The sequence below is a fragment of the Leopardus geoffroyi genome, chromosome D1, assembly GCF_018350155.1.
Source record: "Leopardus geoffroyi isolate Oge1 chromosome D1, O.geoffroyi_Oge1_pat1.0, whole genome shotgun sequence".
Lineage (NCBI taxonomy): Eukaryota > Metazoa > Chordata > Mammalia > Carnivora > Felidae > Leopardus > Leopardus geoffroyi.
The window spans coordinates 73,685,512-73,709,912 of NC_059329.1; the positions used below are offsets into that span (position 1 = coordinate 73,685,512).

General features: G+C 50.8%; 1 protein-coding gene across 5 annotated transcripts in view; it reads right to left on the minus strand.

The window, feature by feature from the left end:
* ABCC8 (ATP binding cassette subfamily C member 8) overlaps positions 1-24,401 on the minus strand; it is a 77,701-nt gene that overhangs the window by 4,291 nt on the left and 49,009 nt on the right. For 3 of the 5 annotated variants that reach the window (XM_045484669.1, XM_045484673.1, XM_045484668.1), the window contains 16 exons: positions 19,293-19,325; positions 17,489-17,524; positions 16,687-16,785; positions 15,521-15,605; positions 14,784-14,864; positions 12,771-12,908; positions 11,183-11,308; positions 10,178-10,277; positions 9,702-9,943; positions 9,444-9,610; positions 8,068-8,137; positions 7,409-7,566; positions 5,539-5,631; positions 1,243-1,345; positions 557-670; positions 102-222 (listed from right to left, as the gene is read on the minus strand). In XM_045484669.1, coding sequence (XP_045340625.1) covers positions 102-222; positions 557-670; positions 1,243-1,345; positions 5,539-5,631; positions 7,409-7,566; positions 8,068-8,137; positions 9,444-9,610; positions 9,702-9,943; positions 10,178-10,277; positions 11,183-11,308; positions 12,771-12,908; positions 14,784-14,864; positions 15,521-15,605; positions 16,687-16,785; positions 17,489-17,524; positions 19,293-19,325 — 1,766 coding nt within the window. The remainder of the gene's footprint in view (positions 1-101; positions 223-556; positions 671-1,242; positions 1,346-5,538; positions 5,632-7,408; positions 7,567-8,067; positions 8,138-9,443; positions 9,611-9,701; positions 9,944-10,177; positions 10,278-11,182; positions 11,309-12,770; positions 12,909-14,783; positions 14,865-15,520; positions 15,606-16,686; positions 16,786-17,488; positions 17,525-19,292; positions 19,326-24,401) is intronic. The other 2 variants (XM_045484671.1, XM_045484670.1) reach the window with 1 other exon arrangement.

The window sequence follows — 24,401 nt, forward strand, 5'->3', positions numbered from 1 at the left end:
GGAGGGCCAGCCTACCCCAGCCTCGCTTGTGGCCGCCTCAAGCCGGACATGCCCCTCCTCCGGGCCTCTCCCCTGGCATGCCCTCTCCTCTGGCCCCTCACCTAGCAGTCCCTCGTAGCTCTCCGCTTCGGTTTTCAGCAGCCCGTGGATGCGTTTCACAGCTCCCAGCTGGATCTCCATGTCTGCTAGGTTCCTCACCATCCAGTTGAGGTAGTTGGAGACCTGTGGGGAGTCAGTGGTCACTCGGTTCAACCCTGGCCACCGGGATGCCTCGTCTTACAGCTGAGGGGCCAAAGGTCCTCAATGCCTTCTGCTGACTGTTCAGGGTGGGCCCTCCCTGGAGGCACCGGAGGGTTATAATGAATGTGGATCCTTACCCACCACCTGTCTGCAGCCCCAGTCCTGGGTTAGCCCTCCTGCCCACGTGGTCCATCCTGCATTGGACTCACAGTAGCTTGGGGTAAGGCCTGAAGGGTGTCTGAGTTGGGGAAGGTGCCTGAGATTCCCCAACTGCTGGTATCTGAGCCCTCCCCTGCCCTAGTCTGCTGCCACTCACCATTAGGGCATAGGTAAGGCCCAGGCCCACCAGGCCAGCAGAGAGGTCCCTGTGCAGGGAGTTGGAGATGGAGGTCACGGCTGCGATGAGGACCACACATGCACCAATGTACTCCTGTGGAGGGAGGGGAGCCGGCCTGGGCCCTCAGGGGTTGAAGCCACAGCCACAGTGTCCCCCCACCCACCTCACTCCCTTCAGGGCAGAGGGCCGCTCACCAGAGACTCTACCCCAGCCCAGCTACACACCTGCACGTCATCAGACACCCAGGAGGCCTTGAAGGCTGGAGCCCCAGGAGACGTGTGCACACAGCTTACGCTGCTCCCCCTACCCATCTGCACATGCCTGAACACACACACCCCACCAGCTGGCCCACACAGGTCATATGAGCCACTTCAGACACACACTCATCACAGTTCAACACACAACTGTTCTGGCTACTGGCACACACCCCAGGTACACAAGCCCCCAGGCAGTGACGGGGAAGAGGAGGCTCCGGTCAGACACCAGGAGGGCTGCCGGGGCTGGGAGAGGCAGGAGGGCTCGGTGCCCACCCTGTATGCACACACAAGCTGGTATTCCATCCTCTTTTCCTGCCCTCTGGTCCATGTTTGGTCCTTGCTCTGGCTCCACCGCCCTATCAGAAGCCCCTTTCCCGGGGCCCGGGGTGGGAGGAGGGTGGCACTTGCCATGCGGACTTCTAGCCATCTGTTGGCAGCGGTGAGGAAGAGGGAGGCAATGTTGTTGGAGTCTGTGTATTCAAGGAGCTTCTGCTGGAACCTAGCCTCATACCTGGAGGGAGGATGAGGAGGGTCTGAGGGTCCAAATGGCCCCCAGGCCTCTCCTCACTTACAGAGAAGCAGCCGGGAGACATGTCATATCTGACCTTATGTATGCCATTCCTCTCTGGACTGCCCTTCCAGCTCCTTGCTACCTCCTCCCTCCTTCGAACTCCTGTTCTCACCCCAAAACCTGTTCTCTCCAGGGCATCCCCTTTACAGTAAAGGGCACCTCTGCCCATCTAGATGTTCAGGCCAGAAATGAAGGAATTGCCTGGATTCACATCCAATCCCTCCACAAGATGTCTTATTTCTACCTCCAAAATCACCCTTGCCTCTGCCTGCCTCTCTCCCTGCTTGTTTCCCCATAGGTCTGCCTGCTGTTTCCCCACAGGCTACTCTGTACACAGCAGCCAGCATCATCCTTGTAAATTATACATTGTGTCCCATCTCTCCCCTGCTTAGAATATCAATGGCTTTGAGGCTAAAGAGCCACCTCCTTGCCAGGAGCCTGTTTGAGCTGGCTCCTGCCAACCTAGCATCCTTCCATGCCACAAATTCCCTTGATCACTGCATTGCAGCCACAGAAACTACAATAAAGTAACTTATTACTTTTCCTTTTTTGGTTTTGTGATAATGCCGAGGTCTTCCCCACCCCAGAGCCTTCGTACATGCTCTTCCCTCTGCCCAGAATGCTTTCTCCTCTGCTCTTCACAAAGCTGACTCCTCTCAGCATTCAGGTTTTACCTTAAGTGGCACCTCCTCTGGGTGGCCTTTCCTGACCTATTGTTCTCCATCTCTGCAGCCTGTTTGTTTCATAATCTTTGCTCATATATTCATTTCTCTAGTCGCTTATCTCCCTCATGAGACTAAACTCCATGAGACTGGCGCCCATGGCTGTTTTGTTCACCAGTGCATCCCCAGCACCTGTCACTGTCAATAAATACTTGTTGAATGAATGCATGGAACCTTCCCTGACCCTCTAAGGTAAATGAGATCTCTCTGTACAAGGAACTCTGGAGGCTTCTTCCCTGCCTTTGCACCCTCATCAATTTCTCCTTGCGTTACTTCAAATAGACCTGCTTCTTCTCTCTGACCAGCCTGGACTCCTGGTCTCACTCTTCTTGACCGCCCCCTCACACTTGGCTGGCCTGGCCAGGCCCAGAGGAGGGAGCGGAGCACTTGTTTAATGATGAGCCAAGGAAGGAATGGAAGCCGTCTTAGCACTGGTTTCAAGGAAACAACTGAGGAGACTCAGAGGGACTCAAAACAAGTCTTACTGGGCATTTGCTTTTCATTCCTGGAAGGTGTTTGTTCTGCTTTGATTATTTCTGGGTAGAGGGGCCGTGCCTGAACTGTGTGTCTGAGGAGAGCAAAGTGAGTCTCTGAAGTGTGAGAGAGCGTGTGATTGCACAGCCACGGGTGGCCGTGTGGGGGTGGGTGATGCGGCTGAGGCAAATGTGCGACCCCACGTCTGAAGGGTGTGACTGAGTGCGCACCGAGGGTGTCTGTGTGTGTGCATGCGCGCGTGTGCGTGTGAGACGGGAGAGCCTGAGGGGCGGGTGTGCGTGAGGGTGTGTGGGAGATGCAGCTTGTGGGACAGGTGTGTGGCGGTGTGAGGAATGTGGAAGGAGGTCCAGCTCGGGGCCACGCACACCCACGTTGGCCTGAGCGTTCTGACTCACTGGCTGGGTGTCAGGACCGAGATTCAGTTTCCTCATGAGTAAAACGGGGACAGTAATGGCTCCTGCCTAGACTGAAACAATGTCTGAGCCCAACACTGAGTCCAGGGCTGGGAACTCTTGAAGCTTTTTTGGGGGAAAAAGCAAACTTTTTTCTCCTAGAGAAACCAGAAGGTCCAACAGGCCTGGGTTCCAAGCCTGGCACTGGCTCCCAACCATGTGTGTGGCCTCAGGTGGGTTACTCAGCCTCATCTGTTGAACGTGGCTGCTCGTATCCATGTCCTGGGGCTCTGGAGAGGATGAAATGCAATAATCCACACACAGCACTTAGCACAGTGCCTGGAGTGTGCTGAGCGCACAATCAATAAATGCTAGTTAGCGCTCAACAGGGCAGGCTGCTGGGCAAAAGCCAATGAATTGACCACATCCAGGGATGACTACAAAGCCCTTCATTCAAATGTAAAACTCACCCACTGTGTCAGTGGAGGGTGTGGGGGGCTTCACTGGGCAGTAGTTCCTCTGCCGGAGGGTAGGCTGGGTCTGAAGCTGGTTGCTGGATCCACTCAGATCCTAGTGAGGGGGTCTGGCCTCTTGAGGAAAGCCACAATCTATCTGCCCCTGGCCCAGCCCAAAGGCCTCCAGGACACCATGTGTAAGGGGAACGTTGCTAAGACTGAGAAGAGGCCAGGTCCAGGGGTGTTGAGGGCCTTGGAAGTGAAGGGAACTGGGAGATGCAGGCTAGAGATGGGAAGGGGGCTCAGAGGAGACCTTAGAGTCATGCCAGGTTTCAAGGGGCTTCTTTGTGGAAGACGTCACAGGCTTGTAAAGGGGCACAGGATGTCCAGGAAGCAGAGCCAAGGCCAGGGCAGAGCTCTGCTTTGCTTTCCTTTACTCAGACAAGACCCCGCAGATGACCTGTCACTGGCCCCAGATGCCCCAGGGAGTGAGGGGGGGCTGCAGTACTGTACCCGGGGCCTGGACATGTCTCCTAGGGCTTTGGGGCTTAGAGGGAGGAGATACAAGCCACTCTGATCCTCTTGGCTGGTCCTTGAGCCCTAGGGTTACTCCTGGACATGGGACTTGGTGTTGCATGGTTATTGTCACACCCTGCACAGCTGTGCCATCCTAAAAATAACCTGGAATCGCTCTCCAGGTGAGGCTGAGAGACCAGAGTCCAACTCTCTGAGTTAGGGGTCTTTGGCCTGTCTGCCTGGAGGAGAGATGCCCTAATACATCGGGCAGAGGCTGGAACAGGGAGCAATAACCCCCTCCCCTCCCCAGGCAGCCTCAGACACTCCTGTCCAGCCCAACACCATGATTGGGGATGTAGAGGAGGGGCACTGAAGTTTTGGGGGGGAATTTCTCCAGCTTGGTGAACTTTTATCTACCCTTCGATGCTAGCTCCAATGACTTCTCCTCTATGAAGCCTTCCATGACTGCCTCCCTTCTCTGTCCCCACAGCCTGTGTTCCCCTTTCTCTCAGAGTACCTGTCACATGGGTTTCTCCTGGTCTGAACTTTGTAAAACAGCCTGTACCGTGTTTAAAAAACCACTGTGGGGGCGCCTGGGTGGCCTAGTTGGTTAAGCATCTGACTCCGGCTTAGGTCACGGTCTCGCGGTTCGTGAGTTCGAGCCCTGCATCAGGATCTGTGCTGGCAGCTCAGAGCCTGGAGCCTGCTTCGGATTCTGAGTCCCCCTCTCTCTACCCCTCCACCACTTGTGCTCTCTCTCTCTCAAAAATAAATAAACATTTAAAAAAAAAAAGCCATTGTGATTTGTGAATACCAACATACTCCTCACGGGTGCCAGGAAATTCTAGGTCATCCAGTATACAGATCTTGATACTTGTGGGCAAGGTAATGGTGGTCAAAATGCATCTAAATTTAATTGTTTATATTGATAATCCTGGATTGTAAATGCCTTCAGGGCAGGGACTCATCTGACTCATCTCTGTCTTTTTAGTGCCTGGCATGGGTTTTAGCTCAGTAAATGTTTATTGAATGAATGAGCAGGTTCAAATCTGGGCTTCATGGGACCTCACACAGAGTGGTTATATAACATCTCTGAACCTTAATATCCTTATCTGGGAAATGGGAATAATCATGCTAACTGCCTTGGATTGCAGTGCAGAATGAATGAGATTGGCATGTAAAGTACTTAGCATAGTGTTTGAGTCACTGAAGGTTCTCAAAAGACGGCCTCAGGGCCGGCGCACATGATGTAAAAATCTTTAATAGCATTGCTATGAGAGGATATGTCCCAGCCTTGTTTCTTTTCATACCCTGCCTTAGTTCACAGAGGCTCTGGACTTGGCTGCAGGGCTGAGATTTTCCTCTCTGGATCATACAGTGGAGCCTACTGGACCTAACCCCTCTGGTGGACGTCATCTGGGCCTTGGGGCCTGAGGAGGGCTTGGGAGACATGTGTCCTGGGCCTTCCTAGGCCAAGCCCTGAGAACTAAATTGCAGGACCTGCGGCCCTGGCCCCCCCCGCACCCACCCCCACCTCGGGGTACATCTGGTACCTGAAGGCCCGGATGGTGGTGAGGCCTTCCACGGTTTCAGTGAAGTGGGACAGCAGGGGGAGCTGGGTGGTGTCATCTAGTTGCTGCAGGTCCCTGTGCAGGGGAGAGGAGCAGAACGGTTAAGAGGGCAGGCTCCCGGCTCAGCCTGGGTCTGAATCCTAGCTCCACCCCCAACCACTGCTTGGGCAAATGGCTTCACCTCTTCAGATCTCAGTGTCTCACCTGTAAAGAGGGAAGATAACGGTACCACCCCAGCAAGCTGTTGTGGAAAATGCTTGAACAGCATGCCGGTGCAGCTACTGTCACCCAGGGCATCATCCACCTTGCACGGTCCCTGCCCCGCTGCACAGCCTCACTCTCCGTGCGGTGAGGCTGGTCAGGCACTGTCGCTTCCCTTTCACAGGTGAACAACTTGAACCTTGAGACGGCTCGTGAAAGGAACTGAAAGACCTAACTCAAAGCTTTCCATCCCTTCCCAGGAACCACAATAGGTTTTGGCACCACACAGGCCAGTATCTAAAAAGCTCCTTGAGGGGGAAAGGCCAGAGGTTTCCAAGGCAACAGAATCGCTCCTGCTCCTCACCGCTGCACCTTTTCAAGCACATTAGTGCCAGGGAGGCCAGCTTGGGATGCAGGAAGCAGCTTTCCTGGACAGACTGTCCCCAAGGCAGAGTGGATGCCAGGGGAACAGGGTGGTTTCTCTGGCAGAAGAAAGGAACTTTGTAAAACATCTTGTACAGTGTTTAAAAAGCCACTGTGACTTGTGAATACCAACATGCTCCTCATGGGTGCCAGGGGATTCTAGGTCATCCAGTACACAGATCTTGATTCTGGTGGGCAAGGTGATTGTGGTCAAAATGTATCTAAATTTAATCGTTTTTATTGATAATCAGTATTTTGACTCCAGTTACTAATCAACTATGTGCACTTGGGAAAGGTGCTTAACCTTTTTGACTACAACCTGCAGTAAGAAATGCATTTTATATCACAAGTCAGTGTGTGTGTGTGCACACGCGTGTGTGCGCACACACGTACACACACGCACATGTACACACACACCCCTATGTGACCCCAACAAAGGTTTTATGAAGCAAAACTTACTGCTACTGTGTGCATATGGTTTGAGAGTATCTGTTCAGTTTCATTTTTTAAAAATGCTGGCTGTGATCTATGATATTGATTTCATGATCCACGGACAGGTTGTAATTGGCAGTTTGATAAACACTGGTCCAGAGATTTTTTTCAAAATTTTCGTAAAATTATTTGAACCTAAGAGTTTAACAGAATCACTCCCAGAAAGAACTTCTAGAGCATCTTCTTAGAAAATGTTGAGTAGGAAAAAAAGGCTGTGTGGCTCCAAGGTTCCTGAGGGAGAATACGATCAATGTGAAAGGCTTCCTCAAGTCAAGGCTTCCAAGTCAAGGCTCTGGACCCCGCGAGCTGGGAGGTATGGTTGCCATAACACCCCTCCCATCAGGTGCCCCCCCCAATTTCGTGCATCAGCAATCAACCTGGTCCCTGGACTCACAGAACCCTCCTGAGAATCATTTTGGCAAAATGAATGAAGGGCATAAACATGTGATACATCCTGACCTAGCAATTCCATTTCTGACCATACCTTTTAAGGCAATATTTGAAATATTAATGGCGATGTGTGTGTGTGTGTGTGTGTGTGTGTGTGTGTATGTGCTGAGAGATGGTTACATCAGGATAGTGGGAGATGAATCTATTTCCTTCATTTCTATTTTCCTTTTCAGGGGGATAGGACTCTACTACTTTTTGATGATTACTCTAATAAGAATACCAAACTGCCTATTGCAAAGCACCTCCCATCCCTCATTCCCCTGAGGCTGGCAAAGACTGCCATCACCTGGATGCCACCCGGAAGTACTTCTGGATGAAGTAGCACACCACGGCCAGGGGCAAGAGGGCCACGAGGAACACAGGCGTGACATAGGAGATGACAGCCACAGCTGAGACACAGAGCAGGGTGGAGCGGCTCAGGCACTCCAGCGTGGATGGGATGTGCTGACGGAGGGGAGGGTGAGAGAGGGAGGTGAGTTTTGGTGTTTCTCTTCAGTGCGTTACCTGCCGCCATGTTTTTCTCTCTCACATTATTACAGGCACACGTCTCATATCTCCAGCTACACTGTAGGCCCCCTGAGAACAGGAATCAGGACTTTGTTTCCTCACCATCTAGTACGATGGCAAATAAAGAACACAAGCTGAATTGAAATGAATATTCTTCACAGAATCAGTCACCTTGGTTCAGAATATGCTGGAACCTTACTGAAGTGAGCCAGAGGGTATTGGATGGAAGCCAAAGGGATGTGGTTTCCCTCAGCCTTCTCATGAAGTTCTCACAGGGGAAGCGTCTCACAGAGGCAGCATTATAATCAGATTGGGGCCCCTGGCTTCCTCCCACAGGGCTCTGATCACCAGATCTGGGGAAGCCAGCACCAGAGAGGAAAAGCTCCTAGGGGTCTGGCCTCTCTCTGAACTGGGGAAATGGGTCACAGTCCTGTGTACCTGGTCAATGGTGTTACAGTCAGCTGAAAATCTATTCAGGATGCTTCCAAGGGGCGTGGTCTCAAAAAACCTAAGAGGCAACCAGAAGAAGTTACTCATTCGTTTATTGATTTTCTTCCTGTTTATCGAGTGAGGGTAGTGATTTCTTTCATTCTGGTGTCTCTGGAGTCATCCCTGGGTCTGGTTTTCTAGGGGCGGTTGCCTTTGCAAGTCTGTAGATATCTGGCCTGCGTTCCTGAGAATTTCTGCAGCTGCCCACAGGGGTGCTGGCCCCTCACTAACCTCTCTGGCTCTCAAGCCCATGTATGACAATTGCCACCTTCCTCAGCTCTTGCTCAGCCTGACTCACTCAGCAGCTATCCTGGGGACAAATAGTCTTCTCCAGAGGGAGGATGTGCCAGGGGGAACAGGGCCCTGTGGACAGTCTGTCAGCTGGCTGACCCTGCAAGGCTACTCTGCCTGTCATCACTCTGGCTATGACCCAGAATCAGCCCAACCCCAACCAGAGGATTTCAGAAGCACAGATCTGGGACAAATAGGGGGTAAGTAGCCTTTGAGGTCATGTCTGTGGACCACAGGGAGCTCACAAGACCAAAAAGTAAAAAGTGTAGTCAGACGGTGAGTCTGGCACTGACTGGGGCCCAGATAACCTGTTTGCCTGTTGTGCTTTAAGACTGAGTCAGCCCCGGGGCACCTGGGTGGCTCAGGTCATGATCTTGCAGTTTGTGAGTTTGAGACCCGCGTCGGGCTCTGTGCTAACAGCTCAGAGCCTGAAGCCTGTTTTGGAATCTGTGTCTCCCCCTCTCTCTACCCCTCCCCTGCTCACGCTCTGTGTCTCTCTGTCTCTTAATAATAAATAAACGTTAAAAAAAATTTAAAAAAGGGACTGAGTCAGCCAGTCTATTGGGCAGTGACCACTTTAAACCTCTTTCCCACCAAGCAGACTTTGGGGTTTTTATCCAGCCCATCACAGGGGATGAAAACATGTCCCCATGTCCCCAGTGTCAGAACCTGCAGGTTGGCTGAGGGTATAGGGGGAGAGCTGAATTTGTGGGTGGAGATAGGCAGATGACATCTGTCTAGGGAAGGGAACCTCACATCTATGCAGAGCCTGCAGACTCTCACTTTGAAGGGCTGTTGTGACAATTAGATGAGCTAATCATATAAAATGCCTAGCACCAGGTGTGGCTGAATAAATGCTGGTTTTCCTCTGCTTTCTACTCTGAGGAAGGCACTTTTACACACACTGTCTCCTTGAGTCACCCCCAGCAGCCTGTGACAGACGTTGCATATCCCCATTTAATAGATGGGAGAACTGAGGCCAGGAGAACAGTGACTTGCCCACAGCCCCAGCATGGTTGGGGGGAGCAGGGTACCTCATGGGAGCCAGGATGATCCGGTTCAGCAGGCTGCGGTGCAACCTTTTGGCCACCTTCAGCCCGGTCCATTCTACGGTGACAGATGTGACAAGGCACAGCACAATGCCCAGGCTGCAGAGCACCGTGAACACCATGGCATAGACAGTCTGGTCGAGGGAGCACTCCTGGGCCGGGCAGAGAATGAGGCGGGGTCCTGGGGGTGTCCATGGCTCAGCCCTCTCCCCCCAGCCCCTGCCCTGGGGCTGCCGGCCACACCTGGCTGAGGGAGCAGTTCCTGGCTGCTGGGCTCAGGGTCAGGGCACTGTCGGTCCACTTGGCCAGCCAGTAGTCAATGGCCACCAAGACCATGTGCTTGAGCAGCTGGGAGAAGACCAGCAGCGACAGGAGCAGGATGCCGGCGGATGACAGATACTTGGCACAGGCTCGCCATGGGATCTTGGCACGCTGGTGCAGCACTGAAGACAGGTTGTCCTCCTCCTCACTCTCAGCTGCCTCCTCTGCAGGCCACAAGAACCCACCCCGTGGCTTCACATTTCACATCCCTCTGAGGGCGAACCGGTGGGAGGGGGGCATGTTATCCCCACTTACAGATGGGAAAACTGAGGCACACCAAGGGAGAGGGATTTGATGAAGGTCACACTATCTCACCACCCCAGAACCCCAAACCCTAGTCTCCCCAAGGTCAGTCAGACCTCAGGCCAGGATTTCATTCCTAGTCCCACTGTCTGTACCTTCCTCCTCTTCCTCATCCTGCAGGAGGCCGTCTCTTGAGGACATGGCCCGGGGCAGACCCTGAGGTGGCTCAGTGGCTTTTCTCTCCATGACAGTCTCCTGAAAGACAGGTGGGGCCTGGCCAATGTCCTCAGAATGTGCGGAGGGGAAAGGGAGGGAGGGGGACAGCCACCCCTGGCTGTGACCAGTGTCAGGTTTCCAGGTTGCCCCACCTGGGGGAGGGTCCAGATGGACATGAGTCTTGGCAGAATTTACTCGTCCTGTTTACCAGCTTAAAATACCCCGATGTTCCTGTGGGAGACCATCTCTCCCCTATTCTCAGTCTCCGTGACTCAGGTGGGCTGATCATTCTCCCTGGCTCTATGGGTGGGCATGAGACCCAGGACTGGCCAATCTCACACTCCACATCCCTGGCCACAGTGATTTATTCAGGGTGGGCACATGGCCAAAGTGGACAAAGGAGAGTCAGTTCAGGGACTTCTGCTGAACTGTTGTGGAAGAGACACTCTCTAACTGGCAGAGGTGTGGAGCTGGGAGAATGTAAGCCTACAGCTGCTGCTAGCTCTCTCTGCTGCCACAAGAATGGAGCCAGTCGGAGGGGGGCAGAGCCAAGGAGGGAGAGAAACAGCTTCCTGATGACATTCTTTAACTACCTGGATCCAGCTTCACCTGAAGCTGACACTTTTTAGTTTCATGAGCCGAAAAATCCTTAACTCCTCCCTCTTTTTCTTTGCTTAGCCAGTTTGAGTTGATTCTCTGAAGCTTTATAACTACACGGTTTCTGATTATTTGAGGATAAGTGGAAGGTGTCCATCTGATTCTGCCTTGAGTAGCTGGCACAGGTACTGGCTCTCCTCGGGCAGGAGGAAGTTCATGCTCAGCTCCCACATCTGTCCTTTGGGGGGTTTCCTAGGCCAATGAGGGCAGGAAGGCCTTTATGTGTTCAGATTGTACCAGAACCTTCTCCTCAGAGGGTGGCTGCCTGGCCCTTAGGACATACTCACCTTCTCCAGCTCTTGGTCTTGCCGGTTCATGAGGGTCTTCCAGTGCTCAAAGAGCTGGCACTCAGACCTCTGGAAGTCCTTGAGCGTGCCCTCCCTCTGGATGGTGCCATCCTTCATCGCAATGATCTGGAAAGGAAGACACAGACCCGGCCCAGGGGCTGAATAGAAAAGGGGAGTGGCGGTCACACCCCTACCTTGCTAAGGAGTCTGAGATGGACATGTACACATCCTCTCCCCCACCACAACTGGCCACTGGCTTTCCCACTTTAGTGAGCTGGTAGTGATAACCTATCCCCACCAACACACTCCCAAGATTGAGAGATTAGTACTCCTGGGGGGTAATTCTCAGTGGTTGCCCCATGGTTGCTAAGAGGGTTTGCAGAACAAATTAGCTCCTGGTCCACGTGTCTGATTCCTTGCAAGGATTCCATCCGTGGCTGCTGTTTTCCCACACTTAACAGCCAATTGCACGCTACCTTTAGCTCCTCCTAATGGCAGGTCTGGTGGGTTCCACCGGGGGTTGACAAAGCACCTATTGGTCTAAGTGTGTGTGGCCATGCCTCTTTAAAATCAACAAAACTGATTTCATTTGAAACACTCAATGTTTCACACTCATGGACACTCCGCATTAATTCAGAAACCCACCTCTGTTCTCTTACTCCTACCGAGCCCATGCTGGGGTGTAGGGAGCAATGCCTGGGAGTCCTGTTCACTGACACTTCAAAGGACCAGGCAGGTCTGTGACAGCCTTCTTTGGACTAAAGATTGTCCTAAGCTGCCTTGCCAAGGTCACCCTGGAAACTTAGACACAGACCTTCTGCACCTGTTTTAATAGTTTTTTTTTTTTTTTTTTTTAATCCGGATTTTTTTTTCTTTTTTCATAGTAGAGGATTTCACCACATGCAGAAGGAAGACCTAGGGCCATATAGCACAGTCGGAAGATCAAGGAGGCCCTTAATTTTCAAGGGCAAATTTTGCCTCAGGAGTCAGGCAACGTCCAGATTTTAAAAGTCACATGATTTCCACCTTAAATGTTAAATGCTTTCCAATTAATTGAAAAGTAACTGTTATCTACAGATTGAGGAGTATGGAAATGTGGTCAATGTGGGGTTTCACCAAGTCGCATTCTAATATTGAAGCTTCTGCGACTACTTGTATTGTTTGTTTCCATATTTCCATCTGATTCTGACTTGAATCCGTCCGACCTTCTGTGGGTCAGAGGGTGGACGGGCAGATGGCTTTCCCATCCAAATAGGCAGTCCCAAGGCCAGGGGGATGAGTCATCAACCTGGGCCATAAACAGAGGATAGGAATCGAGTGTCTGCTTCTTTCTGAGACTTCTTGGTGCCAGACTTGCATGTACCACAGGGGCCCCAGGTGAGGATGGGAATGTCTGCAGCTGTAGGTGATGTGAAACCCTTGGCCTGTGCAGGGTCTACCCAGCCTGCAGGAAGCCATTCAGTGTGGATCTCTTCTGCTTTGTGGCCCTCAGCAATGGCTACTGGGATACTGAGTGACTCCTTTGAAGATGTTCTACTGCTTCTGCCCCCTCAGCCCTCCACAGCTTGATCTCCTTGTGGCCTCTCACCCAGTCTGCATGTGGCAGGTACTGTAGCTTGTGGGTCACTAGGACCACTGTCCTCTTGTCATCCTGGAGCAGCTCAAGGATCCCGGCCTGCATCAGGTGGTCACTCAGATGGACATCCAGAGCTGAGAAGGGGTCATCCTGGGCAGAGGGGAGAAGGTGGGGGCAAATGTGGGCAGAGGGGGTAACAGTGAGTATAAAAACCATCAGAGTTGTACCAACTCTGGTCTAGGGACTGACACTAGTTAGCTGAATGTCCTTGGATAATATACTTCACCTCTCTGGGCTTTAGATGCCTCATCTTAAAACGAGGCAGTTATGAGTTATATGGCTCTCAATTTAATCACATACACTTCCTGACTCTTGAACATTCAATAGCTCCCCACTGCCTACCGAGTCTGAATTCCTTAGCACGGTGATCTAGGCCTGTTGTTACTTGCTCAGTCTGTCTTTCTGGTCTCACTTGTCTGTCCTGTCCAATCTCCTTGTACTCCAGGATTCCAGAGAACTTGCCGTTCCAGGTTTTTACTTACGCTGTTTCCTCTGCCAGAAGCACCATTTTGTCTCTTGTCTGCCTGGTGAACTCCTACTCATCCTTCAGTGCTCCATCCTAGCTCTTCCTGTGTCCTCTCTTGATTCCATGCCTAATCCTCCCTCCTCTCAATTCCACTTGTGATAACTATTTGTCCACTCCTGTGAGGCCCCCAAGAACTGATACCCCTTGTGCCTGTGCCAGGTACAGAGTAGGAGCTTAATACACATTTGCTGAAATAATCTAAAATATCCACTTGACTTCTTTCTAACAAGGTTGTTTAAAGCTCATATAAGATCATGAATAAGCCAGGGGCACCTGGGTGGCTCAGTCGGTCAAGCGACTGACTTTGGGTCAGGTCATGATCTCACAGCTCGTGAGTTCAAGCCCTGTGTCGGGCTCTGTGTTGACAGCTCAGAGCCTGGATCCTGCTTCGGATTCTGTGTCTCCTCCTCTCTGCCCCTTCCCTGATTGTGTGCTCTCTCTCTTTCTCAAAAATAAACATTAAAAAAAAAAGATCATGAATAAGCTAGTACTTTGTAAAGTGCTATGTTGGATGGTAACAAAGACTATGAACCTTTACATTTTGAAGTGTGTTTATTGGAGAGCTTTTACGTGTGTTGGGAACAGGGGGAGCGCATAAAGCTGGATCAGAGACCTGGTTCCTTCTTCTGACTCCCTACCCAAATGGCCTTCCTCTTTCCTTCTGTTTACCTGACTCACTCTTCCAGAAAGCTCTCCCTGATTATTCTAGCCCTCATAGTTGTCTCCCTAGACAAGACTTCTCCTAGACTGTGCTGCACAGTTTGGCTTTCAACTGGGCCGTGGCTCTTGAGTGTGGGTGAGCTCTATCTCCTAGTCAGATTCTAAATCTTTGAGGCCAAGGCCTGGCCCTCAGAATTCCTCAGTATCAACTAAGGCACCTCACACAGAACTTGGCATGAAATAGGGCAGGCACAGCTAACTAGTTTATCTCATGTTTGATTGCTAGTGACTACTCGGAGTGGGGTGGTGACAAGGATTCTGAGGCCAGGTTAAGTTTCTGTGGGAAACTTATCTAGTTAATGTGGGGTTTCACAGAACTGCATTCATTGATGATACTGAATTTTCTATTACCCCTGCTGTGATCAATTAGCAATGTCTGCTCGGAACACGGGATTGGAAGTGACAGCATACTTTCCATGTATCTGCCGTTATTGTAGTGGGGCTAAGTGTTGATAGGTTAAGGCTGTCCTACAGGGAGGCAGCCTGTAATTACTACTTGTCTTCCTTCATGGCTACTGCAGAGTTCCATGTGAAGTCCACAGTGGGTCATTTGCACTACCCTTGCCTCAGTTTCCCCATCAATGATTAAGTAATATCTCTGGCAGGAGAGGCTTACTCCTGGAAAGGGAGCTTGTTGGGTGGTGTTGTGTGGGTTTGTGTACAGGCGGTGAGCCAGGGAGGCAGCCAGAGACAAGGGAGATACCAGCTAATGCACTCACCAAGAAGACAACGTTGGTGTGCTGGTACAGGGCTCGGGCCACACTGATTCGCTGGCGTTGACCACCAGATAGGTTGATGCCCTGTGACCAAAGGAGAGGAAACGTTATGCTCTCATAGCCCTTCAGGAAAGACCATCCTGGCCCTTACTTGCCTGTGAGCTCTTTGGGATAGTGGCCTGGCTCTACCCGTCGCTTTGTCCCTCCTCACCTTGAAGAGAGGAGGAACTTACACATATTTACTGAATTCATTCAGAGGTGGGGAGCATGATCCCCATGACACTGAAGATTCATCAAGTAGGTGTTAGAGACCATCTGACCAGTGACAACCAAGACAGAGGAAGTAGGGATTTCAATCATACATGAGGAGGGCTATCATGGGAGAATCCTATTTGTCTAAGCTTGTGGAGGAGGGGTCCCATCTGGAGAGTGTACCTGAAGGATATAACCCTAGGCCTAGCACAGTGTCATGTGGGCCCCGAGTATAGACGTGGGGCATGAATGAATCTCCAGCCTAGGGAGGCACTAAGCTGCAAAGCTGTCAAGGACAACCAGCAGCCCAAGGTTCAAGATCATTTTGTCCCCACTGCAGGCAGCTTTTCCACCTTTACCCTCTCTTATTTTCCAGTCACCTCCTCTCCCTGAGAATGAGCTCAGAGCATGCTGGTGGTGATAGGTGGGGATCAGGGAAGCTTGAGGGCCCCAGCCTTGGAAAAACCCCCATAGAAGCTGCTACTAACCCGTTCCCCAATCTGAGTCTGGTCTCCATGGGGCAGGATGTCGATGTCCGGCTGCAGGGAGCAGGCTTCGATGACCATTTTGTACCTGGAGTGGTTGGGGGTGGGGACGGACACAGCTGATCGGCCTGGCCAGAGCTGGGCCTGAGCACTGACAGAGGATCATTAGCTTCCGGGCAGCTGTGCTCAGGGTGAGCATTGGCTTTAATGGCCTTCTGCCTGGGTGCAAGCAAACACCATGTGAGCTTGAAAAGAGCTGAGGGCAGCACCTCACAGAGTCTTGGGGCCAGTTAAATATTTGAAGGATGAAATTGGATAGTAGTAAATATGCCACGTAAATGACAAGAGGGGGCCCATGGCCCTTGTGCAGTGGGAGAAGCTCCAGCCAGAGCCCACACTTGGGGCACTGCCAGGAAAAATCACTGCTGGTTGGTTTAGGCAGTAATGATGATGGCTGATCAAATATTTGCCCAGCCTGCTCCTCTCATACTTCCCTGGTCAGCTCTTAGCTGGTGCCAGCCAGGGTGCATGGAGGCATCAGAGTGTCTTGGTGACATGTAATTGGGTGTCAGGCAGCCTTGGATTTGAGACCCATTTCTGTCACTTATTCGTTGGGTGGCCTTGGGCAGGTTACCTAACCTTTCTGAGCCTTGGGGGCGATAATGATAGTAGCTGCCTACTGGGGTTGTTATGAGCATTAGGGGAAATCAAGCATATAAAGAGCGTGACGCTGCACCTCGCACTTAAGAGCTCAATAGATGGTAGCAATTATTATTATCATTGGAGGGAAAATAATACATCAGTTGCAGAGCAAGGGTAGGGAATAATGGAAAGCTGGGTCAGTCTTGCCATTAGCCTCAAGAGAAGGCAAATCGGGGCTTCCACACAACATCCCTCCCCCCGCACGCTCCCCTCCTGCCTTGCCTTCATACATACAGGAGTTGGATTGCCCTGATGCCCAGGCACATCTGGATCACTTCCAGATGGGCCATATGGAACAGGCTGGGATTCAGATAAGCGTCTTGGAGAGCAGGATGGCTGGTTGTGGGTGATCGATGGAGGGGCAGGGCAGCTGGCTAGGGCTTAGGCACTGGGGAGGGCTGGCTAATGCTGCCCTTGACCAATTTCTCCCCGCCCCCGCAGCCCACCTCCCACCAAGAGGCTTCTACCGTTGTTTGTTGAAGGGACTCTCAAAGGTGATATTCTCCTCCACAGTGGCATTTAGCAGCCATGGTTTCTGAGAAGCATATGCCACGGGGCCTCTCTTCCTGGAACAAAGCAGGCAGGAGTAGGGGAGGCATTCTTGGGGGCTCATTCTCAGAGGCAGTTGTCAAGCAGATGGTACAGACTGGGGAGGGGCACTTGGCAGAAGCCAGCTTCGTGTGGCCCCTGGTGGCCTCTCTTTCCCCAGGGCCAGAGGCAGGCTTGGGTGCCCGGGTCTTAGCAGACGGTGTGTATGGGGGGGGAACAGGACCTCAACCCTGCCCTGCCCTGCATACAGCCTGTCCCACCCCTGCAGTCCATTCTTCCTGAGTCTCTACCCAGAGCTGGGAGGAGCCTGAAGTGTGACCAAACCAAGTAAACACTTGACCCCTAATTTCCTTCTTCCCCGAGTGGCCCTCAAATCACTTGATTTTGATGTTAGCAGATAACTCTCCAAGTGGAACTTTTTAAAAAAGCAGAACCAAGGAAACCACATGTAGCGTGATACAGGTTTTGAAGACCAAAAAAAAAAAGGGGGGGGGGTATGACCACCAGATAAAAGTGATCTGGTGTGAAGGGAGCCGCTTGATGCACAGAAGCAGCAGTGGCTTCTGAACCATCTGATGGAGCACAGAGCCCTCCTGGGCCTCTTCCCTACAGCAGAGCTGGGACGTGTGGGGCTGCCCTCAAGAGTTCTGTGGCTCCCTTGGGCCTGAGAGCCCCTCTGAGGAAGTCTGCCCACGGGGCAGGTGCTCCAGGTCACAGTACCTCACATCCGAATCGGCCACCGTCTCCCGCTCTGGGCTGCAGCAGGGAAGAAAAGACACAGTTTCAGGGCTCACGTGTGTGGACCAACTTCTTCACAGACCTTTGAACTCCCTCAAACCCGTCATGAGTGTGCCTGTTTGCCCCTGTGACCAGGGGTGCAGCCACATGCTGCACGGAGGGGTGTAGAGTGGGGAGCGGCCATCCTGGGGGAGCCTCCTCTGCCCGACACTGTGTAGCGTCCCCGGTGTGTGTGTGTTGGTGGGGGGGTGTGCGGAGGGCCCCAGGCCCCAGTTGAGAGGGAGAATGAGGGAAAGGCGGCATTGGTGTAATCTTGTGTGTTGGGGGGAATCCTGTGTCAGAGGACTATGAAGGCCAACATGTGGCTCCTCCAGACCCAGCCTTGCATCGGGGCTCAAATGCACAGACTCGGGTCTCAGGCAGACATGGCTGCAAAAACAGCCGAGGCCGGGAGGGCTGTCTGGCAGGAGCCAGGCCAGGCCCACAGCTTGTGCGTGGGAACCTAAGGCCCATGGAACTCTCGGGGTGGCAGCCAGAGGGCCGAGAAGGGCTCCAGGCATGAATTGAAGCCTCATGTGGCCCTGTCAGAAGACAAGAGTGGAATCTGGGGTATCTGCTGGGAGAGATGTGTCAGCTGCAGTGACCGCATGCCCTGGATGGCCGGGAACAGCTCTAGTGTCAGCTATTCTGTACCGCTGTTCTCATCCACACGGTCATACTTGTCACATACCATGAGCTCTGCCTTTTGGCTCAAGAACCATGGTTACTATGGCGAGAGAGGCTGGGCCTGTCATCACACCCCGGCACTTAGGGACAAGGTGGGAGAAAGGGCAAAGAAAACATGGGGAAGTGAAACATTCTGGTATTAGAAGGAAGGCCAGTAATTATGAAACTACTTAGGGGTATTTACAAAGTTGAGTCACCCTTCCCAGCCCTGACTTCATACCACCTCCAGTGTGTTTTGAATGTTCTTGGGAGATGTGAGGTTCGGGAAGGTTTTCAGTGTCTCCGAGCCTCATTAATCTAGTTCACTTGGATTTTTTTAGACTGAACACTGAACATAAAGCAATAAGGCCAAATTTCCTGTCTGGCCTGGGGAAGATCTACCTCCTCTCTTACAGCCCTGTTTCTCAACTTTTTTTTCAGGATCATCCCCTAGGGACTTTTTATCCACATCCCGCCCCCCCCCACCGCCAATTGTCCTTTCCTTAGTGTATTTCTTTTCCAATTCAGTGGTTTTTCGTATACTCACAAGGTTGTACAGCCATCACCACTAATTCCACAACATTTTTATCACCCCCCCCCAAATAAATCCTGTACCATTAGCAGTTACTCCCTTTCTTCTTTCCCACCAACCGGTGGCAAGCAGTAAACTACGTTTTGACTATGCACCATGATTGATTGATTGATTGATTGCCCAGTGTGGGGCTTGAACTCACAACCTTGAGGTCAAGACTTGTGCACTCCACTGACTGAGCCCTGAGCCAGCCAGGTGCCCCACCCACCATGAAGTTTTTAAACCACAGATATATTGTATATCTGTTTATATATTATAAGGCCCTTTGAAGAGCCACAGACTGGAACATCTAAGTTTTTTTTTTCTCTAAGAACCAGATTTTGCCGTCTTTGAGAAAGCATGCTTTGTTATAAGGCTCTGTGCCAATGAAATCATGTAGGCTGTGCACCCTGCCGTCCACACTCAGTATCCCAACCCCACAAGCCCTCCCAGCCCCCCAGCCCCTTCCCTTCGTTGGGACCCACTTCCAACCCAGTTCCAAGGCTATACCTGGGGTCCTCTCCCGTCTCATCAGGAAGGCTGCTGGGGTACAAATGGGAAAAATCAACACCAGTTACTTCTCACTCCATTGCCTTTCTCTCCATCACAAAGGTCTTTGGAGAGAGAGATCCTCACAATTCCCACCCCTCCCACCCCTCCCCAGTGTCCCCAAGTGGCTTCCTTAGGGACACAAACCTCTCTTCTCAATCACTGCCCCTCCCACAGCACCTAGATGAGCACCTCCAAATGGCAAGAGCTAAATCTGTGCCCCTGACTCAGAGTGGCGGTGAGGCTGGCTGGCTGGGTGTCACGATGGTTTAACACGGGGGAAAACTAAAGCTCAGGGAGGGAAAGTGACTTTGCCAAGGTCAGAATCATTTTATAAACTGTAGATTGGGACCCAATCATTGGGTCCAAAGTAAGTGAACTGTGACCACACTTAAAAAAAAAAAAAAAAAAGTGTGCCCAGCATGTGGTTAACATGTGTATTTTCTTGGGATTTTTCCCCCCTTATCTATCAATGCATGAATGTAGTGGACTGTGATGTAGAGTGGATTATAGTAAAAAAAATTATGAAAAGCACTGAGTGAGGCGACCTGAATTTTGTGGCCAACTTTGCCAGCACTCTTTTCTGTTCCAGACTACCACTCAACCTTCCACAAGTAGCCCTCTGCCAATAAAGTGTGTGCTTCTGACATGCACATTTGGGGAAAAATAATCCACTCTGTTCTCGTACAGATCTGACTTTACGCATACTAAAACCAGCTAACACTTGTTGAACTTTCATAAGCACTGTGGTAAGTATTGTAATAGTATCATCTTTCTTAAAGCTTAAAATAATCATACGAAAGAGGTTTATTTTGACTGTCTCCACTTTACAAAGAAAGTGAGGGTCAGAAAGGCTAAGTAACTTGCCCAAAGCCACACAGCCAGCAAATAGCAGAGAAAATAGATTTATCTGACTCTAAAGCTTTATGCTCTTAATGACCACATTACACCACTCCACTGTGATTTGTCAGGAATACCGGGATGGAAAAAAACAGAGGCAGCAAGGAACCTGATGAATTCCTTTCTGTCCCTTGCTGAGGAGCAGAACTGAGAGGAGATCCTGATGGATACGTGGTTACAGGTCCCCTCAGATTCTGTTCTCTGATCTTTGTGGTCTCATTTCGTTCTCTCAACCCAACCTAACCTTGGGTTTCCCAACCATCAGATTGCTGGACTTTCTGGACAGCTGGTAACATGAGACAGATAAAAAAAACCAAAGCTTACAAATGCCAACTCTGCTGCCGAGGCCCAGATAAGCTTATCTCTGGAGTCTTCCTGCCTTGATTGCTTCCAGAGTTGCAAAGACTGTTATTTATCTGGAAGAAAGTGCATCTGTGGCCTCCCTGAGGACCCCAGTGCCCGGTCCTAACTCATTTTGTATCATTGTCTGGGTTGCTCAATTAGCCCTTATAATGGACTACCTTACTCTCTAATCAGCTCCTGTGTAAGTCTTTTATCCCCAGTGGGATTTTAAGGCAGGAAGAGCATCTTTTCCAACCCCTACATTGCTTAGCACATGACAGACCTGTAATAAAGGGAGGCTGTTAACTGACATCTTAATCATTTGGGAAGAAGGGAGGGAGGGAGACTAGCACTCAGTGGGGGCTGTCCTCATGCCAGGCACAGTGTGAAGTTGTTTGTATTTGCCATGTCATTCGCAGGACTATACTTTAAAGAGGTGTTACTGTCCCCTTTTTACAGATGGGAAAACTGAGCCTCAGAGTTTGCATAATGCGCCCAATGTTACAGTTAGGAAGGGAGAAAGCTGGGGTGTGGATCCAGGTTCATCTCTACCTTTTTACAGTGTAGCCCCAGCCTCCCTAGAGCGAACCTCCCCAAGGCTTTGTGTGTAGATGTTTCCATCTGAAAAGTACAAAATGGTACATGTGGTGTGCACTTTCTCTCATTGATTACTGGGGTCTTAAATGTGTGGGGGTCATTCCATCCCTCCTCTGCCTGTACCTTTGAAACCAGGCACTGAGCTGAAAGGACAATTCTCCCCAGTTCTCCAACCCCACGTCCTTCCCTCCAACCAGCTAGGTGCTGGGCAGGTGTGTGCACACCAAGCTGAAATCAAGGCACAGAGCCCGCCCTCATAGGGCTCATATTCTGGTAGAGGGAATCAGACAGGTACAGAAGCCAGAAAGTCACGAGGGCCAGAAAAAGAAGTAGGAGCAAGAAAGTATATAAATTTTGGGGAAAAGGACCCACAAACACATATGCAAATGCTTAGAAAGAAGATTGGAAACTTCTAGGTAATGGGATATTAGGTGGTTTTTGCCTTCTTTATACTTGTGTATCTTTTCTAATTTATGGACAATCTTCTGGAATTGGAGAACAAGGTAAATTTTAAATATAGTTTGGAGGAGAAGAAATGTGAGAAAGTGAGGAAAGGCTCCAAGAAGTCAGAGGTGAGCAGAACTCTCAAGGGTGGGGGAGAGGATGACAGAGTGCAGACAGAAGGAGGGAATTCTAGGTGGGAGGAAGAGGCAGGAACTGTGGGCAGGCAGTGCAGAGAACTGGAAAAAAAAATATGGGCTCCGAAGTTCATATCTGAGGAGCCTCTCTACTCACTGGTTGTGAAATCTTCTGTAAGTCCCTTTCCTTAGGGGAGCCTCTGTTTCCTTGTGTATAAAATTGGGGTCATGGCACAAACCTCAGTGACACTGGGAGAACATATTATAAAAACAGCTCATAGCCGGTTGGAGGGAAGGACGTGGGGTTGGAGACCTGGAGGGATCATCCTTGGTCCCAGAGATGCACACAGAGGAGAAATTGAACAGCTCACCACTCATTTAAGACACCAGCAACCAATAAAAAGGGAAGAGGTGGGAAGGGGTTGGAAGAGGAAATAGAATTTTGGGACCCCATGGTCCCTTCATCTTGCCCCTGACAGGCCTGTAGCTATCTTGAAACATTACCTTTTACCACAGAGCCCTTTGCAATTAATGTCATTGGGTCCTAATGCCGAGTCTCTGAGAGAGGAAAGGGTTTTTCTCATTGTCCGGATGAGGAAACTAAAACTCAGAGAGGTAAAATAACCTGCCCAAGGCCACACAGCAAGTGAGTGGCAGACTCAGGACTACAAAAAAGACCAAGTCTGGCTCATCACCTCCATGCAGGGCCCCTTGTCTTGCCTGCTTACCATACTGCCACACCTGCCTCCTCCAGGAAACCTGGGGTTACCTGAGCACCTTACCCCTATTCCCCAAAGGCTTCAAGATCTACATGGGCAGATTGGACCACAGGGTAGTCATGAAAGGAGACTGTTTCTCATCTCCTGGGGGAATCAAGGGTCTCAGGAAGCAGCCTTCATACCAACCACCACAAGGCGACAGCATTCTGAGGCTGGCCCAGGGCAAGCAAGGCCCAGGCCTCCTGAGTGGGCACAGACAGAGATAATAAATGGTTCAAGCAGAAGCCTCAGCAGGCGGTGAGAGCAGAGGCAACAGGGAGCTCCAGGGAGGCTGATTTGTAGTTGCTCATCAGGAAGTGGAACGCTCTTCCCTACCCCAGTGCTTTCTCTGGGGCCCTGCTTCTTGCTGGCTCCCTGGGGACATTTAAAATCATTCTACTGTGGTCATTAATGGCCCTATTCCTTATTTCTAGGGAAAGAATTTCACTTGAGTGTATCTACTAATATTAGCTTTTCATAAGAATGTTTTCTTCTTAGATATTAAGGAGAGAGTTTGCAAATTCCCAGGTTGATAGTGCATTGAAGCAGAGAGCCAGGCACTGGCGGGTGACTGTTAACTAAAGTGGATGTTTGGGAACCACGTGGTTCTCCCTGAGACCAGGGGCTGGGGGCTGATGTGCCGGATATGCCCAGGGCTGCTGCAGTAAATCTCCAACCCAGAATGCAGGACCTCACCCGATGGACCCTGTACGCCCACACCAGGGCTCTGTCTACATGCCTCTGTCCACCTGGCACTGGTGAGCTCCCCGGGGGTAGGTTTTCTCCTTTGTAACTTGCACAGAAAAGTTCACAAAAGGCACATGCTTTGCTGGGCACTTGAAGTACAACACAGATTTCTTCAGTCCTGTCCTCAAGGAGCTCAGTGTCATGGGAGAGACAGGCACACCAGCAGGTAATCATAATGCATTGTGAGACATGCGCTAATAGGATTCCTACTTCCCTTTTTTGCTGGTGTTTTTGTCTTCAAATTTTTATTTAAATTCTAGTTAGTTACCATACAGTGCAACATTGGTTCCAGGAGGAGAATTTAGTGATCCTCACTTACATACAACACCCAGCGATCATCAACAAGTGCACTCCTTAATACCCATCACTCATCTAGCCCATCCCCCACCCACCTCCATCCATCAAGCCTCAGTTTGTTCTCTAAGAGTCTCTTATAGTTTGTTTCTCTCTCCCCCTCCCCCATCCCCCATATACTCATTTGTTTTGTTTCTTAAATTCCACATCTGAGTGGGGATTCCCATTTTCCAAATGTTGGTGGGGAATTGGGTGGTGGAATTCTGAGTCAGGAGAACAGCCTGGGTCTAGGTATGTGGTAGGAGGGAGATGTAAAGACACATTTATGAAGGCAGTCTCTTGGATGTCATAAATTGTTCCAGGTTGTGTGTTCATTTAACAAATGAATGCATTTAGCAAAAGCACTGTGGATACAGAGAGAGAAATAAGATATGGTTTCTGTGCCCAAGGAGCTCACTGCCATCTCTCCTGGGTGACAGGCTGGAGTGCAATTCAAGAGCAACAGGGGGATTTAGAACCTGGCATAGAAGTACATTTTCAAACAATAATATTTATAATAATATTTATAGGGCACTTACTACATGCTAGGTTAAGCCTCACATCAACCCCATGGGAATAAGGGAAAACTGGTATAGAAAGGTCATGGAATTTCCCAAAGCACAGAGCCCAGACTTGAACTCATGAAGCCTGCCTCCAGAGCTTTTTGCTTTTATCTGCCTAGCCATATTTCTCATTTGTTCATTGAAGGGACAAATGAATGGCTATAGAAACCAATCTCTCCAGAGCATTCTCCATTCTGCACTTCCTAATCCCCCAGCTCCCTGACTTGTGCCTCCTGAACTCCTTCTGGCTGC